Source organism: Castor canadensis, chromosome 10, assembly GCF_047511655.1.
Source record: "Castor canadensis chromosome 10, mCasCan1.hap1v2, whole genome shotgun sequence".
In the NCBI taxonomy this organism is placed as follows: domain Eukaryota; kingdom Metazoa; phylum Chordata; class Mammalia; order Rodentia; family Castoridae; genus Castor; species Castor canadensis.
Window position 1 is genome coordinate 85,268,361 of NC_133395.1, and position 18,908 is coordinate 85,287,268.

The 18,908-nt window shown below is 43.0% G+C and overlaps 1 protein-coding gene across 9 annotated transcripts in view; it reads left to right on the forward strand.

The window, feature by feature from the left end:
- The window catches only part of LOC109685508 (phospholipid-transporting ATPase IB), a 583,492-nt gene that overhangs the window by 338,015 nt on the left and 226,569 nt on the right, over nucleotides 1-18,908 (forward strand). For all 9 annotated transcript variants that reach the window (XR_012436298.1, XM_074043751.1, XM_074043752.1 and 6 more), the window contains one exon: nucleotides 17,960-18,143. Coding sequence is in view for 8 of the 9 variants with exons in the window: in XM_074043751.1 (XP_073899852.1) it covers nucleotides 17,960-18,143 (184 nt within the window). In the remaining variant the exon portion in view is untranslated. The remainder of the gene's footprint in view (nucleotides 1-17,959; nucleotides 18,144-18,908) is intronic.

Here is an 18,908-nt window from a genome sequence, read left to right on the forward strand (position 1 = left end):
AGTTTCAAAGGTATAAATAGGGAGTGTTAGTGTACTAATCGACAGTAAGCTGGTCCGCGTCTTCCCAAGCCGTATGGGCGCCGGCCACTGGCGGCCCGGGGGCCTCCTTGGTTCTCCGTTTAACGTGAAGTGGAGATTCTCTGCACGGGTGGAGATGTGGAGGGGTCAAAGTTATGCCTTTTCTTGGTGATTATGCCTGCTAAGTGTGTCTCCAGCGTCTCTCCAAGATTTCACTATAGGAGGCTCGCTTTCTGCTTCCTCCCTCTAGCCGCCATCTTGGAATCTCTCCTCCTTGGCTTTTTAAAAACCAGCTCAGCTGATTGTTTAGAAGATCCGTAAGGGCTACTATTGATCCATTTGTAATTCCATCTGATTTGGGAATCACAGTTACAGGGCTTCGATTCCACTTTGGAAAACAGGTCTGAGTAGAGGTGTGTGGCGGGATACTTGTTTTCAAAGCAGCATGTGTGGGTAGAGCTGAACATTGTGAATGAGCCAAGTCACTTAAATTAAGAAAATTTCACTCACAGTAGAAAAATTATTTTCTGATGAAAGGAGGTGACAAGACTGTTTTTCCCCTATGAGATTTCATGTTGAAGCTATTTCAGCAAACTGGTCAGAGTTCTGCCAAACTGTTTTGAATGTTCTTTAGAACTGTTTTGAGTGACCTGATTTTTCTCCTCTTGACACATCTGAGGTTTCTTAAGCTTTCTGAAACTTTTTTTTTTTCATTTTAAATGTTATATAAACTCTTTGGTTCAACCATTGAATGAAATGTTATGACATTTGAGGGGAAAAAAATCCTATAAGCATTAATCAATGTAAAATATTTGTTTCTTTTTCATTCGACCCCATCCAGCTTTCATCCCAGCTTCCACAGCACTGGAGGCACTGGCCTCTGGTTTAATTTTTTAGTAGAGACATGGTTTGATGTCTTTCTTTTCTTTTGGTACTGGTAGATTAATCAGAAGATGGTCCCGCTCTGCTGGGCATTACATGGGCTTAGCAGTTTCTGCTCCAGGGTGGCTCCTCAGCCGAAATGCTTTTAAGCCCCAAGTAGAGAGTAAACAGTGTGGCTGCAGCCGCTTTGAGGTGAGCCATTACTGGGACCCGCTGGCCCTGAGAGGGGCCCATTTGTATTAGCAGTTATTCTGGCTTTGGTTATAGCATTTTCAAGCTGTTTTTCTTCTTTTTACTTTAATGTTGTTAGTATCAGTGAAGAGTTTCCCCCACCACATTATACGGACCACAAGCGTTTCGAGAACAATTCCTAGAGACTAAAATAAATGAACGTTTTCCTGAATTGAGAAAGCTTATTGGGGTACTATGAAGTTGTAATACCATCTGAGTCACCAGTTATCAACATAGCTTTTACCAACACGATGCTGCCATGGGTCCCCGGGGTGTGTGTGTGTGTGTGTGTGTCTTTTGTTAGATTAAACTTAATTCTTTTATTCTGATTGGTGCCATTTGTGCTGAGCTTGGATGGATACTGCTCCATAGATGCTAAAGGAGACAGACAGTCTTTTCCTCACAGGGATGCGTCTTTGGGAAAGACCAAAGGTTGTTTGGGGTAATTGGGTGCAGGTTCTGACTGATGTACTCCCCAGGGTTTGGGGAGCTACAGGAAGATGGACAGGTTAGGCTGCTGGGATGGGGAAAGAGGCTGAGAGGAGGAGCTCTCCCCCAAGAAGGTGACATATAAGTGGTCTTCAAAATGCAGTAGAGTTTAGCTGATGGAGACAGAAGCTGGGAGTAGAGGTAGAGCATTTCTTGGAGAAAAAGCGAGGTACAGGAATGTGAGCAGCAGGTACTGAAGATCCAGGCTGTGTCAGCGGCAGTGAGGAAAAGACGTAACCATGTCATCTGGACATGGATGGAACCCTTGCGTGGGGAGCTTCTGAGCTGTCCAGGAGGGGCTGCTGCTCCAGGGTGGTGGACAGCTTCACCTGAGCAGATCAAGGCTGCCGTGTGTGGAGATGTGGATGGCATCAAACACACATGAGTCCTTCAGTTTTCTATAAAAAAGGAAAAGAGATGTAAATGGCATGTTCTGGTGGTTGTTGAGTAGAACAAATGACTTGAGTTAACTGTGGTGGTGTTTTCTTCATTTCTTATAGTTGACATCTGAGTCTACTTTAAAAATAATTTCTTGCACGTGTACAGCCAAGTTCATCTGTCAAAACAATCTTACTGTATCAGTGTATTGATGTATCTGTGTCTCTGTAAGGCCACAGAAAGGAGACCTCAGTGCAGTCCTCTACAGGGCAGCCTCCATGTCTCAAAGGGCTGCTCTCTGGAAGTGTCACCCTGTTGGGTCCATGAAGCCCAGCTAAACCCAGATGCTCCTGGACTTGTGGTGAGGTTCATCCCAATAAGTCCACAGTAAAGTGAAAATGTGGAAGATACATTGAATACACCCAACCTGCACACACCACCACTTGGCCTGACTTACCTTGAACATGTTCAGAATGCTCCCATTACCCTGCAGTTAGGCAAAATGATCTTAACATGAAGCTTATTTTTATAAGAAAGTGTTGAATAACTCATAAATTTATTGAGTACTATGCAGAAAGTGAGAAACTGAATAGTTCTATGGCTATGCTTTTGCTCCATCAAAAGTAAAAAAGATCTTAAGTCCAGGACTTACACAGTCAGCCACGTGACCACGAGGGTAAGTTTCATAGGATACTTGGCACTTTCTATGGAACAGGCCTTCTGCTAGATGATTACTGTAGTAATGGACGTGACCTGGGCACAAGCAAGGCAGGTGAGGCAAGGCTGTGCTGTTAGGAGGTTGGGTATGTGGAGTGCATAGTCCACTTAGGACAGAACTGTCATAAGTCCAGGAGCATCTGCAAAGCACAGTTGCACATAGACCTATCAAAGCACACTTAGAACTGTGCCCAGGCACTACACTTAAGCAGTCCGACAGTTCCCCACTGCCCTCTGCTCCACACTGCCCTCTCCTGTTCCTGAGGTCAAGTGGCTTCAGCTTGGTGTCAGATACACTGCGTGGACATTTACAGTTCAGCAGGACCCTTCTTAACACGATGTGTAGCATATGACTTTAGAAGTCAGTGCGCACACACACTAGGTAGGAGGTATGGGGAGCCTGGGTGGGTGTCTGTAGTGGTTGCCTCATTTGTGAGTGTTGACATCACAGTTTATATGGACACAAAAGGAACAAAAATCTTGTGAAGAAAAACCCTCTGCTACACTGTGCATGTAAAATTTCGATTTTGAGAGTTGTTTGGGAAAAGAAAACTAAATGATTTTGGAATTATGTTGATAGTTTGATAAAGTACTCCTAGGGGGAGTATATTTTTTCAAAGCCTGACACTGTGTTGTTCCTGTGTCCAGGGTCCAACATTGAAGCCATTTTCTTGACTGCGTTTCAGGAGTGTTGTCTACAAAAGCAGCTGTGGGCTCACAGCTAGTCTTGCTGTCTTCTGGGTACAGAGGACCTATTTTCCTGGGAAAATTTAGCTTACTGTGGAAAGGAGATTTATTTGGTGGGTTTCCTGGTTCTTCTGCAGCCTTCTCTGTGGTTAGTTGAAAGTAACTAAGTTAACCTCCCATTACCCTGGGGTTGTTTTGAATTCAACCTCACTAATAGATGTCTAACAAAAATATTCAGAAAAAAACTATACTAAAAATATATAAACTTCTTTTTGTTCTTGTCATTATTCCCTAAGCAATGCGATACAGTAATGACTTACACAATATTTTTATTAGCTACAAAAAGTAATCCAGAAATGATTTAAAGTACAGTCACCTCTCAGTGTCCCTGGACGCTGATGTTCCAGGACCCATGGATGCTGAGGGCTACCATGCTGTCCGTTGGTAATTAGGTAGTGCAGAAGGTTTCTCACTTGCCCATTCATCAACATTAAGTAGTCAGAGTCTGTTCCCTCCTCCTGAGCTGCCTGTTTTGCTGATTTGGGCCCACAGTCTCTGTCCATGCTTCCACAATAGCTCAGGAAATTAGGCTTCTCTGAGTTTTATCTAACTTTTCCTCCCCCTTTCTCATCTCCCTCCATTGTGTCATTGGCTAAATTTGTGTGTCACAGCAGTGTCCACTTCTAACTTGGCTGGAGTGATTTATAGACATGTCCTATCTCCCCCAGTGGAGCTTGAAATATTGGGAAGCACCACCAGGTCTCCTCAACTGTGGGGTCTTTGGGTCTTTCCACAGTACCTTTTGCAAAGCTGAGTCTCAAGTTCATTTGCCAAGAGAGGCAGGGTGGAGCAGTGGCCCCACACACCTCTGTGGGAGAAGGGCTAGCCTGGCAGGCCACAGCATGTCCAGAACTGCTGTATGAGACCAAGGTGTGTAACCCGGCTGCAGGAGTCATGAAGCAAGTGTGAACATGTGGGTGCGGCTCACAGCTGCCCCTTGGCTCCACCTACACGCTCACAAAGCCATTTCTACCCCCTTCAAGCCCTCAGCTCGGTGCTGATTCATATGAATGTTGCCCAGACACTCTGAATCGTGTGGTTATTGGCTTCCCTCCCTTTGATGCATACAGTTCTCTGCTCTACAGACCAGGACAGCGTGAAGCTGTAAAATTGGAGAATCTCTGGTGCAGTGAATCCATTCACAAAGGCAGTCAGGAGCCAGGGATCGAGGTGGACATTGGAGCCATGCTATGAGGACAGTGAGTGTGGTGCTGACCTCTGGGGGATGTGACCAGGGAAAACCATCATCAACCTGAAGGGATGGCCTCTCAAGCTCAGTGACCTTGTTTCCAGTTTCTCTCTGAGAGTATTTCACCATGGGAACGGGCAGCTATTGTGTGAAGGGTCTCCTGCCACCTGCATTGAAACTCAGGAAGTTAACTCCCCAGAGCCAGGGAAAGTCCACTTCCTTCCTTAACTCAGCGTCTGGAAGAAATAGAAGTGGGTGTTTCCTAATTGCTGCTAAGTGTATTAGGCAAACATTCCTGTATATTTTCTCTCCTTCATTCACTCAAGGCCTTGAAAAGAAATCTCTCTCCTTGCACAGCATTGTGTCTGTGGGCTTTAGTGAATGAGAGCCTGGTGCTCTGCAGATCCCGCCTAGTCAGGGCTGACACCCACCTTGTCCTTGTCACACAAGCCCTCAGAATTCAGCAGGTGGCGCTCAGTTGCTATACTGTTGTTTGAGGCCTAGATGAATGAATTGTTTTTCCTGCCCTCTAATGACCTGAGCCTCTTAGCATACTAATCAGAAGTACCCAAATGCACAAAGAAAATTGATGAAGAATATCAGCTGCTTTGAACTACCTGGTCCTGCTTTGCTCTGCTCAGAATATCAGCTAAGAAGTCAAAAAGAGTGGGCCCATTGCCTTGCTTGGCTGTTCTTTTTCCAGAAAGAGGAACCTTCTCTGCACTTGTCAGGAAAACTTCACCTTTTAACCATTTCTAATGGAAAAAACAAAAACAAAAAACTATGTGAGGCTTTTTTTTTTTTTAAATCTTTTACTGCTATAACCAAGAGCTAAAGTTAGCTGTTTGGAAGACAGTCACAACTATCTTTGTGTGTGTGTGTGGGGGGGGGGGGAGGTGTTTCTCAGGGGATTGAACTCAAAGCCTCATATTTGCTAGGTAACCACTCTACCACTTCAGCCATACCCCCTACCCTTTCTACTTTTAGCTTATGTTTCTGAGAGGGTCTCATGTTTTTGCCTGGTGCCAGCCAAGGACTACCATAATCCTTTTACCTATGCCTGCCATGTAGCTGGATTGCAGGCATATACCATCACACTTGGCTTGTCTGTTGAGAGAGGTCTTGCTAACGTTTTATGTCTGGGCTGGCTTTGAACTGTGATCTTCCCAATCTCTGCCTCCCAAGAGTAGCTAGGATTACAGGCATGAACCACCATGCCCTGCAATAAAACTACTGTGTTGATAATGATAAAGTCTTTTCTTTTGCTTGAAAATTAATGTCTTCTATTTTAGAACTTTAGTTTGTAGCTCAAATACCGTCCTGTGTAAATAATAGGATCCTGAAGAACTATAAAAAAGATAGGCAGGGAAGTCTTAGCTCTTACAGTTTTCAGATGGAGTATAAAGGACCAATTTAAATTTAATTTGCTTATATAATATTTAATAATCATCATTTGGGAGATGAAGTGCTTTTGTAGATTTTGTTTATTTAAAAAAATATAGCAGTAGGTAGATAATCTATGATGTAAGAATAATTAGATCTCATTAAGGTTTTAGGCTAACAAAAATGGCCACCCAATGAAGTGGACAGTTCTGTTGTTCACTTGCTAATTATCTTACCTGGTACTGCTTTATGTAATTAGCTGTTTATTCATTTGGTAGTTGGAGTTGAACTAGTCAGGACCACTTGGTCCTCTCTGCCAGCCCTATTTGTGTTGGTTATTTTTGAGGGAGGGTCTCATCTTACACCCAGGCCAGCCTGGGTCACAGTCCTTCTATCTGTGCTCCCCCTGAGGTGGGGTCTCCCAAACTTTCTCCCAGACCTCAAACTGTGATCTGTGCTCCGCTGGCTCTCCCCCTCCTAAGCAGCTACGATTATAAGTGTGAGCTACCATCCCCAACCTCATAGTTAGGCTTTTAAAAAAAGTATTTCATACAATTTCTGCCCATTTTCTTAGAGAAAAAACGATTAGAGACATCTCCTTGTACTAATTGCTTCCCAATTGCCTTATTTACTGGTTGTTTTTTGTTGTTGTTTTTGTTGTTGTTGGAGATGCGAGTCAAAGGGAAACTATTCCAGTATTTGAATGGAAAAGGTTCATTCTGCTGTGGTTGATATCATGTGTCAATCATTGATATCATGTATCAATGAGACAGAGCCTGTGATGGTGGCAGGCTTTCTTTATGCTTGTAATGGATGCTAGTGCACAGCTGACATTGTTTTGGGCACGAAAACACATTATTGGAGAAAAACTATGATATTATTACAGTTCAAACTCCAGAGAGAAGGCATCCTCAAGTTAGTTCCCAGATTTCCCAGGGACAAAGCTGCCCAAAGGGAAGTGAGCTAGCAAGGTCTAAGTTCTTTGTCCATCGGTAATGACTCTCTACTGCAGACCTACCCTTACCGCTTCGCTCATCCTGCATCTCAAAACTCCTCCTTGAAGACCGCCATCTGACATCTGACTCACACAGGCACAATTAGCAGTAGTTGTGAGCAAAGCCCTTTGTTGGATGTATGGGCAACTAAAACATGGAGCCCTAATTTCTACCCTGGAAAAGCTCATAGTCTTGATCGTCTGTACTCATGTTCAATGTGAAGATATTACAGGTTAGTAGATTTCAGATTTTTTCAGATTTGGTGATACTTGAACATACATGTCTTGAGTATATTATATATGTGGGAACCAAGTCTACACATGAAATTAATGCTTCATATACACCTTATATACACAGCCTGAGGCTAATTTTACATAACATTTTTAATAGTTTTGTGCACGAAACAAAGTTTAATTATGTGGAATTTTTTGCTTGTGGCACCATATTGGTGCTCACAACACTTTGGATGTTCGATTTCAGGTTTTTGAATTAGGGATGGTCAACCTATAGTGTGATATGGAAAATAACCCTATCTAAAATTATACATGGAAATAATCTTATATAGGACTTAAAGGGAAGGGAAATAAATTCAAGCAGGGACCAGTCAGACAAGACTTTCTTCTCTTTCTCATTCTCTGCCCTCTCCATCTCGCAGACCTAGAGAGACCCTGAAGCCAGGAGCTTAGGGGAAGGACATTCCTGGCCAGTGTTAGCTCTGAGCCTGGGTGGGTTCTGAACAGAGAGGCAGCAACAGTGCTTGGGATTCTTATGCATCACAGGTGTTCAATCCAGGAGTCAGGTAGAAATCTAGGGTTTTTTTAATGTTTCAAAATGCTTTTCCACCTTTAGCATTTGTTCAGTCTTTGTGGCTATTCTCCAAGGCAGACAGCAGTGCTGATGTCCCCAAATTACAAGAAGAAAACTCAGAATCTAGGGGAGAAAGAGAAGGTAGCTTTGTTGGGTTCTCACAGGGTTAGTAGTAGGAGCTCTCCTGCCTGTGTTCTATGCCCACCCATCCAGGGATCAGTTGCTCAGTAGGACACAGGTGTGTGTCTTACAGAAGCCAAGAGCATCTTCTTGGGGCAAGCAGATCCTGGAGCAAGATGACTGCATTCAGGTCTCATGTTAGACACTTGCTGGGTATGTGACCTTGGTCACACTATGTTGCCCTTTCTGAACTGAGTTTTTCTCTGTGAAATGGAGAGAGCGACAGCACCGATCTTGCAGAGCTATGCCAGGATGGAATATGCTTGTGTGTGTGGAAAGCACTCAGCCCAGTTACTGATGGTCAACTGCAGGTGCTAAGTCAGCATTTGCTGTTACCCCAGCACTGGTCGTGTGTTGTGAGCCCGTTGTTCTGCTTTCAACTTAAAAGCATAGATTTTAGAGCTCACAGAACATTAAAGTGCTTCTTGTTGGTCTCTTCACAGAGGAGAAAAAGAAGACCAAGGTGGAGACACATATGGAAAGTAGAGACCTGACTCTGGATTCCTGCTCACTCCATTCATTTGCTAACACATCATTGTCCCTTGAGTTAGGTCCCCCCTTATCCCTAAAGATCTCCAGGACAGAGAATACCCTGACTCTCCAAGGGATGGGAAGGTGGTGTGTGAATTTTCTGAGCAGCCCCTGGGGCCACAAAGGCCTTCTCCACATGTTGGTTACCATTACCTTGGACCTTAGGTCACAAAATCTGGTCTTGACCTTGGCCGGTTCTGAGAGCATGGTTCTCTGATGAGAAGACAAGCATCTCCCCTGTAGCTCCTCAATGGACATGAATGTATGCTGTCTGTCACCCCCTATGTCACTGAAGCAATTGGAGACCCATTATGTGCCTACCTTGGTGCACTGGGACCTGGCCACTCCAGTCTAACTGGACAGGAGGTCAGTGCTGCTGTATTGTCTGGGGGAAATGGTTGCACTGCCTGAGCTGTCACTACTTTAGATTTTACCCATGTACTGTTTCAATTTCAAGAGATAATTCATGTGTGCATGTGTGCGAGTGTGTGTCTGTGGGTATGAGAGACAGAGAGTGTTCTGGTAACTTTGCTTGGACTCCACAGACTTAGCTACTGTTCTGTCACATTTCCTTAGCTGAGGCTCAGTTTTCAGCTAAGAGGTGAGTGTAGTTCTTAGGTACAGGCATGGTACCTAGAGACGTAAAAGCTTTATAACAGGAAGAGAAGTAAAAGCTTTATCTCACTAAAGTTGGGAGCCTCTGCTGTTTGTGTTCCCAAGAGCCCTCCCTCCCTGCACCCAACACACACACACCAGCACCACCACTTCTTATGTTTCTTTGCTGAAACTTTCTTCATCCTAAACTCTTGGTCTGGAACCAGCCCTAATCCAGGTGGGTATGTGTCTGGCTAATGCTAACCTTGGTCTCCATTTCAGGCTCCAAGATTTGCCTCTGCTCTGAAGGACATGTGTCTTGGTGCCTCTGTGCTGCAACTGTCAGGCACAGAGAATGTGGCAGGTGTTGTGGCACCAGCCCTGCCCATCAAACCACGTCAATAGCAAACTTGAATTTTAGATGGTGGCTGTTAATTACAAAAGGTGGTAACTTGAGAAACATGACTATTGGCATATTAACTTACTCTGAAAAGTATAGCTAACAGATGGATTTGAAGGTTGAAATTTGGGCTTCTCCTCTGAACAGGGGTTGTCATCAACTCAAAGCCCTCATCTTCTACTTTCTTTGATCAAAACTGCAAGGCCATCATTACTCATTTTAATTTTCCTTGAACATGAAATGGAAACAACTATAAATGAGAAAGAGGAGAAAGAAAAGAGGGCTGTGTTTGAAATCTGAAAAACCATTACCAAAAACATGAGTAATACAACAAACATTTGTTAACTATCAGGTTTGTGCTAGGAGGATAAAGATGAGGAAAACAAACTCCTGATACCAGCTAGCTCCTGGCCTAATTATGAAGTCAGAAGGACCCAGGACCTTTCAGATCTACTGTGGTCCCAGGAAGTGTATTAGGACAGTGTTGATTAATTAGAGGAGCAAGTTGCAAGCTAAGGTTTGTAGTAGTAGTAGACTGTGGTAACCACTGCTGTAGTCAGTCTAATAACTTCTTTTTATCGATACAGTGTCGTGGGGTCCTGTCCTCTCTGCATGTGGACCTTATGTGATTGATCTCTGTACCTGGGTTCAACCCACCTCAACCCACCAGAACCTCCAAGACATGGTGAGAACACCATGTCTACCTGATGCCTACCTCTGTTTCTTTAGGACTTTAGTAAGTGCACAGAATCCTTAGGAGTCATTTTCAAGTTCAGCTTTGATAATGCCACCGCTGTGTTTTTAGCAGTTTTACTTACATGGTCACGAAGAAGAAAGGCACTATCATTTCTTGCTGTTGACAATGAGAATTGGTAGCTTGTTAAAAATAGGCTTCAGGTTTTTAGAAAGTGTGTATGCCACTTGGAAGAAAGAGCTTAGTCCAACTTACCTCTGTTCCCACACAATAAACTCCACTCAAATTAAAAATAAAACAAAAGAAATGAAATGAAATGAAAAAAGGAACAAAACCCTGCAGGCTACTTCAAGTATGAGGCACACGTGTGTTGGCCTTGCCTGTCCTTCAGCTGTCCCTTGGCTGCTTTGATTAGGACTGTGGTGAAAGTCAGAATCAGACAGGCTGTCCCACTTTTCCAGAGCTCAGGTGAGAAGTTGTGTATGTTGGACTGGGAATCAGATGACCTTTTGTTTCAGGCACAGGTTTCAGGCGATTGGGGGGCGGGTCTTCTTAAAGTCACTCTAAGCATCTCAGTCATCATTAATTTTCAGTGGAGCATGAGCTCATGAACCCAGTCCTGCAGGAGCCATAAGCCTGCTCTGAAATGTCAAAATCAAACACTTCTCAGCTTTCCTCTCATCTCTGTTTCCTTTTCCAAAGCAGAGGCCAGGCACACTGTTTTGAAATAGTAGTGAAGTTGCAGTGGGAACAGTACGTGTATTTTAACTTCAAGGAAGGCAGCCACTCCTGAGAGGGTCTTGGGGGCCTTAATAAAGTGCTTCAAGGAAGCAGAGTATCAAATTAATGCTTTTTGTGCTAAAAACATTAAGGTATTTAAATGTGTTATTCTAATCCCTGTGTCAGCCTGGAAACAGAGGATCTAATATCTTTTATTTAAATCCCAGCCTTCCTTGACCACTCCATTCTTGTCAACCTTGTACAGGAAGAGGCAGCCTATACCAAGTTGCTGTCAGTGAATATGAACTATGTAAATCACAGTGTGAAGCCCATTCAGCTTTACCCAGATCTTGATCCATTCCACATCATTTCCTGGACATGTTAGATGTTTGGAAGCAAGGCTCCTGTCTGAGCATCACTACTGTTCTGTTTCCTGGAGATGTGATAAACTTGTCATAGACACAAGTACAGATGCATAAATTCTGAACCCTCAAGCAGAGTATCTGTATTTCAAAGTGAACCCTTTCTCAGTCACAGAGTAAACTGATCTTGGGCATACAGGGTGTCCTCCCTTTTTCCCAGAGCCTCTCTGTGGGTCTCTGCTGAGGTAGCATTTACAGCTATAGGGAGGATCGGGTTCTAAAGATTTTGTTGAGTTAATAAAGAGTATCAAGTTGCCCTGACTACTCACAGCAGTAGGATGGCTGATCTGCAACTGCTGGAAGGGAATGCTCACAGAATGCGAAAGCAACCACGAGGCATGTAGCAGTTAAATCAGAAAGGTAGACAGACAGACTGACTGATAGATACATAGAGAGCCTCATCTCCATTGCAGTTGTTAGGTCTCTTTCCCTTTAAAATTCTTGCTTTTTGAGGGAATTTTCATAGTGTTGAATCAGGATTTAGATGCTACAGAAGGGTCACTTCAGGTTTCTAGACTAGCTAGTCTTAAGAGCGGAGCTCAGGGTATATACTTCAGTGATAAAGCGCTTGCCTTAGATTACATCACCAGCACCACAAAAGAAAAGAATATTAAATAAAATTCTTAGTATTTGAGCTCTAGCTAAGAGGTTCATTAGACATTAGCAAGGAAAGGGCTGGAAGCAGGACCAAGACTGCATTTTTGTGGGGATGTGTTGTGTGTACATGACATTAAGATTACCAGATTTTTTATTATTAAATGCTGAAAATGAGTTAAACAATAAGAAAAAGTATTAATAAATATTAATATACTATCCCAGGAGCATATTTATAGAAAGAGTATTTTTTAAGCTCTTCTTTTATGGAGTGCAAAGGAGAGCTCAAATCCCAGCATTTGGTGACTTCAAGACCAGTCTTAGCTATATACCAAGAGACTATCTCAAAATAAAAAAAGGTTGAGTTATACCTAAAGGGTCTGTTCTGAAATATGGAAACATTTTGCACTAGTGCTTTTTAAAAATGGATACTTAAGCCCTGTTGAAAATTATCTTTGTACTTATAGGATGCCATAGGAATGTTAAGCCTTCTGCAGTTGTTAAGCCTTCTGCCCAAATATTTGTGCTAAATTCCTAAAATTGCCATATAGTTGTACCACTGAGACAAAACGCCAGATACAGGCACAGCTGCCTATTCTCCTCTGCTCTGTACAGACTTGTGTAATCCAAGGGAAGGGGCATCATGGGTGAGAGTGGAAAATACAGGGAGTGATGTCAGAATCTGTGTTTACCTGTATTTCACAAAAGTGGCTAGATCACATCCGGGTTCATTATTACTCTGTAAATTTTTATGAGTAATGATATAGGTTCATCATCTTATTCAATCCATAAGTTAAATGCTGCATTCTACCAGAACTGAATTATTATTAGCTGGGCAAAGGTACTCTGAAGCATACAAGATTGTGACGGAATGTGATGTTAGCCTTAAATCATTATGCAAAGAGAAAATACATGGTGAGGAGTTAAATAGTAAGATTCGTTTGGATGGTTTACACCACCCAGCCTTGCTTAGATCGTTTGCAGTCAGTGCTTAGTAAGCCAGTATCGTAGCCCTCAAAGTGCTTATTGCAAGATGATATGCAGGAGCTCATGGTTGGCTTATAATAGTGAAAGCACTGTGGTCTAAAGAGGCAAGGGGGAGGAAAGGCTGGGCTTTTCCCAGGAGGGTCCTCTGTGAAGCCAGTGATTGTTGTCACTCATTCATCATCAGGATCTGCCACAGAAAGCCTGGAATGTCTTTAAGGACATTAGTAGAAAACAGAATCAAGACCACCAGCATGTTAGTCAGGAAAACTGTAAACCATGTCTGTCCCCAGATCATAGGAAAATGGGATATTTTTATCTTCTTCCCATGAGTGGTAAGTTTGGACCCCATCAAGTTGTCTGGACAGTCTTGTATTCCTTTATTTTCTTCATCTGTCAGTAGTCTTTCACAGTTGCCCAGCAATAGTGTACTCTAGGTCTGTTATTTATGTGAAACGGTAATACAACTCTATTTTTTTCATTCTTTATAGTTATGATTAGAAATGTCCTAGAAGCATGATTTTGATAATCATTATTTATTGAACGTCCACTGTACAAGGGAAGGATAGAGCAGAATTGAAAGATGGCATCCTTTCCCTTGAGAAGGTTAGAGAGATAAATACACTCCTGCAGAATGGATAAAACCATTACACTGAGTAAATAGAGTGTACTGAAATAGATAAACCAAGTAGTTAATTTCAGGGTCAATTCTGGAAGCTTTGGTAGTCCAGATTATCTCATCTGCCATCTGTCATTCTGTCTGTTCTTTTACAGTGCAACTGATGGGATTGGAAAAAAGGTGGAAACTTCTGTCACAGGGTATTTTTTATATTCCTGATCAAGAGTTGAATGTGGCTTTGCAAATTTTAAGAACTGAGAGGAATCACCTGTGGAAGGGGTTCTGTGTCACCTTAGTCCTCAGGGAGATGCTGGGATAAGATAGATCCTTTGGCTAGTAAAGCAACAAAAGCTAGAAACACTCCTCCCTGGAAGTCGGTGCTGTGGCTCACTTAACTTTGGATACATGCTGTTCACTCTTAAGTCCATCACATCTAGGACAGCTCTTTTCTCTGAAAGCTCCCATCCTGCCTCTTATAGTGTGGCTTTAGCTTCATGGTCAGGCACTGTGTTCTTTGAAATGAAAACTGAACTGGTCTCACTTCTCTGGTTGTTGCATCTTTCAGAGGCACAATCTCTTAGGCTTCCTTATTACAAATAAGGTAGCTCCTTTTCATGTGTACGTTTTTATGGTACCACTTCAGTCTACTTTAAAACTATTGATGACTCACTTGAATTTTCACTTCTTGGTGCCTATTGAGTTTGCTTGGATCAGCCCTCTGTTCTTCTCCACCTCATCTGTGAAGTCTCACATCTGCCGCCATGTCTTAGGGACCATTCTAAGCTGCCAAAATTATCTGCTTTTATTTATTTATTTTTTAATCTGCTTTTAGAACTTGAGGCCACTATGAGAAGCACCAAAAATTGGTACATGAGATTACATTTTAAAGGAGCCACACAATTTGGACCCAGCAGAGACATTGGGTTTTCCAGAAGGAGAGAGCTGGATTAGAGGTGCTAAAGACTGGCTCATTATTTTTGACAGGAAAATGCATACTTCAAGAGTGAGATCTTCTGATATGCTGGCAGTTGTGAATCACTAATTAATAGTTTAATAGTTAATTACTGATGTGTTTTAGGCCTGATATAGATAAATCGGTTTCTGCATCATCATGAAGAAAAAGGATAGAAGCATGAAGTCCTTTATGTCTTATTTTGGTGGGTATTTCATCTTACTACTTTGTTATGTGAAACTCATATTGGAAGACTATTTTAAATGAAATACCAACCAAAATTTATACTTACTAGCTTTGGATTTAAAAGTAAAAAAGAACCTTTACTTGAGAAAGGGGAATAAGATACAGGATTTTACTAATTGTTGAATCACTGGCAGTTTTATATGCATCTGTGTTATAATTTATGATTGGCTAGAAAACATTTGAACCAGAAGGAGCTTGTGATATTGTTAAGGCCAATGCTGGCCTCCTTGTTGTGGTCCTCAGACCAGCAGCATCAGCATCACCTGGAAGCTGGTTAAAAATACATATTTGTGGGTCTCCCCTTGGTCTCTGAATGAGTCTTTACAAGGTGTCTAAGTGATTCTGATCCTCGCTTAACACTTATGACTCACTGATCGAGACCAATAGTCATCAGACTTCCTTTTGGTCATAAGGACTGTCTGTTTGGAGTGAAGATATTTAGAAGTCCCGTCACTGAAAACATTCAGTTAATCTGATTAGTTTAGTAAGTGTTTGTAGTCTGGTTCACACTTCTTTGGATGTTCCTGGGTGGAGCTCCTAGTAACCCCTCTGGCTCAGGTGACCTCAGTACATAGATCATAATCTAGGTCCAGCTCCTCTGTGGCAGCTGAGCCCTGAGCAGGAAAGGAATTTACTTAAGTTCACTTAGACTATATTGCAAGATCAGAATGGGGAAACTCCCTCTGATGCCAAGGCTTCTGTAGATCAGATAAACCAATTCATGATCATTAACTCTATAAAAGCAATTTCTCATGGTTTTACTTCAATATTGTAGTTGAAATAACTTTTAAAAACTAGTTTTAAGAATTCAGGAACACATACCCATAAAATGAGATACTCCAGGATACTGATTTTGTTTTTAAGTTTTGAAAGGGAATCTTCTCATTCTAGAACCTATTGTTAGCCAAAAAAGTGGAAAGACTCTTCAGTCAGTTGAATTCTTTGAGTTCATACCTTTATTCATGATGCACCAAATAAGTTCTGTAAGTTCCCCCAAACACCTTGTTCAGCTCAGATGTGGTCTGGAGCTCTTACTTTATGAGCCAAGTGTATTATATGCTGGAAATGCTTATTAAGTGTGGTGTGTGATTCCAGGTCACAAATTAAGATGAAGAAAGAGCTGGTTTTTGCTTCGTGGTAACACAGCATACTAAAATGCTCCATATGGTGGAAGCGTAATGGTGCCTGTTCAGTTCTGTAGAAATTAGCTGTTTGACATCTGTTTTGAACCCCTAGTGTGTGCTAGAATTATGTTTTTCCAAGGCATTAGAGCTGAGGGCATAATAAATCCTTGATGAGAATTTCATGCTACTCAAATGTGGGATACGATACTTTATATCCCTCTTACTTTTGCTCATTGGGAAAAGGCAGCTGTTGGATATCAGAGTGTATGGTAAGCTGTTGGAATCGTGTCTTGACTTGACTTACTTCAGATCCAAATCCCAGAGAAGCAAACTGAGTGAGTCTATTTGACTTGCAGCTCATCTCCTGCTGGTTGGTTTATCATTACATCTTCTGTGTTTGCCAGCTTTTGGTTACTATAAAAAAAAATACCTGAGATAATCAACTTACAAGGAAGAAGGTTTATTTCAGCTCGCCGTTTGGGAGATTTCAGTGTATAGTAGGTTAACTCTGTTGTTTTGGGCCTGTGGTGATACAAAACATCAGGCTTCAGAATTCATGGTAGACCAAAGATGGACAGAAAACATGAAGGGCCAGGAAGCAAAGAAGGGAGGAAGAAGGCAGGCTCAGTTCTCATTATCTCCTTTCAGGGCATGCCCTCAGTGATCTAAAGACCTCCTTCTAGACCCCACTTCTTAATGGCTCTTCTAGCTCACAATAGCTCCAAGCTGAGTATTTAGACTTTAACACAAGCACCTTTTCAGGACACTTAAGGTCCAAACTATAGCACCTAATAGAAAGCCAACAGCTTTTTAGCTCAAAGAACCTCCTTGATCTGTTTAGCAACTCCTCTGTCCTATCTTCACAATTCTTCAGTTCCCTACAGAGCAAAGTAGCCAAGCTTTCTTCCCCATGGGCTTCCTGTTTCTGCCTACCATCTCAGGTTTGCTGATAAAGGCCAACTTGTTTAGTGACTTGGGTAACACATAGGTTTGAGGAGTTGCAGCCACAGGTCTGCCCAGGGCTATTCAAGTTTCTGTTCCCTGCTGTCTTGTGTTATCTTTGTGGCTGCAGAAAAGTTGGAGGTTAAATGATGGCCTCATCAGGTGCAGTACCCCGCCCCGGCCGCCCCCGGCCGCCCCCGCCACCCCGTGGTGGAAATCATGCTTAAAGAGCGAACGCTGTGATCCATGCAGAGGCTTACCAACTCAGAATTTAAAACAATCCGTCCAGTTGTTTTTTCCATGCTGTTGAATTGCCTGCTCTTACACTCCAATTAAATACTTCATCATAATTAACATTGCTGTGCTTTATACTCATATATTTTTAGTAGTTGCTCTTCCTGGAGGAGGTGAGGAATCATGAAATCTGTACCACCTTCTTCATCCCTTGTGGAAACCACCCCTGTCAGGCAGGGGCTGCTTTTCACTACCCTTTTGGGCTATGCTTCTGCATAGTCCAGCTACTGCCTACCCCTGGAACTCCCTACTCCAGATCCTTCTGCCCTGGCTTCCTTCAAACACGCTTTTACCTCTAGGTAGAGATGAAGAAATCTCTCTTCTTTCCTCTTACTCTGGCCCTCTTCCTGCCCTTTCTCATGCCCTGCCAATTTTCTTTCCCTTCTATAAAAGCAGATTTTACAGAAAATACCCGTCAGCCCATTATACATGGTGTATAGCAAAGCACAAATGGGGCCCCTACTTGTGCTCTGATTTATTGGGAAGACATTACCAAAGACCTCTGTGACTAAGCTTAACTGCATTTGTCATCAGCAGGGCGCGCACATCACGAAGGGTCTGCTCACATGGCTCTGTTGAGCAGGACGATTGCAAATAGGCCACATTTTAAGTTAGTTTGGAGGCATGTATTTCATCTGTGAAGTTGGCAAACACTTGAAAGCCACAAGCTACTGTTTTCCGAGAGCTTCTTTGCACATGAGCGAAAAGCATACGTACTGGATTTGGAGATTGTCCAATAACTGCCCTTTAATGCAGCAGAATGTGGACTACAGCTGTTTCCTCTGGAAGGATGTATATCCTCACCATTCTTCTCTCTTCTCTCCTAGAGTGTCTCCACTGCAGAAGTCTGAGATAGTGGATGTGGTGAAGAAGCGGGTGAAGGCCATCACCCTGGCCATCGGGGATGGTGCCAATGACGTTGGGATGATCCAGACTGCCCACGTGGGTGTGGGGATCAGCGGGAACGAGGGCATGCAGGCCACCAACAACTCAGATTATGCCATCGCACAGGTCAGCCACAGGGTAATCAGCTCTCCTGCCCTGTTGACACCAACAGCAGCTGACATGAGAGCCTGCTGCTTGACCTTCAGCCCAACCCCAAGAACCCTACCCATCTTTTGAGGCACCATCTAGATGAATGACCAGTATATTCAGGTTTCTCTGTGGCTTTGTTCTTGTGCGTTTCTGAGGCCCCTTCTTGATGGTTAGGTTTCCTTTGGCTACCCATGATGCTGGCCCCACTTCTCTGTCATTTAGGTGACATACTTTCCCTGACAGATAGGCCTCTGGTCCTGCTCAAAATCACCTCTCACCCTGCACTACTGTTTCTGCTGCATGGGCTTTCTCATATATGTCCCCTGCTGAAGAACAGCTGTGCTTGTAACACCCTTTCTCTAACATGGCCTCCAGGCATTTCTCCTCTTTCAGAATGTGGTGGCATGCACTGGTCAGGCATGTAAGGTCAGGGAAAAACAGTGATTTACAGTTGCCCCACTCTCATGACTGGAGCACTGCACAGAACCACAGCAGAGAGATGAATTGCTGAGAGCACGGGCTGGGTTGATGATCCCATGGTCTGTAACAAACAACCTCCTGCAGTCAAGCCAACTTCATTTCATTCCCCTCTGAACTGAGCATTGCATATGGAGGCTCCTGATGTGTTTGTGGTTATTACACAGGTGGCCTGAGGATTAAAGAAATGGCCACTCCTAATGACAGTCACAAGGTGAAGAAGAGTCAACCTTGTGACCCCTATGAGACATATCTGGGTCATCT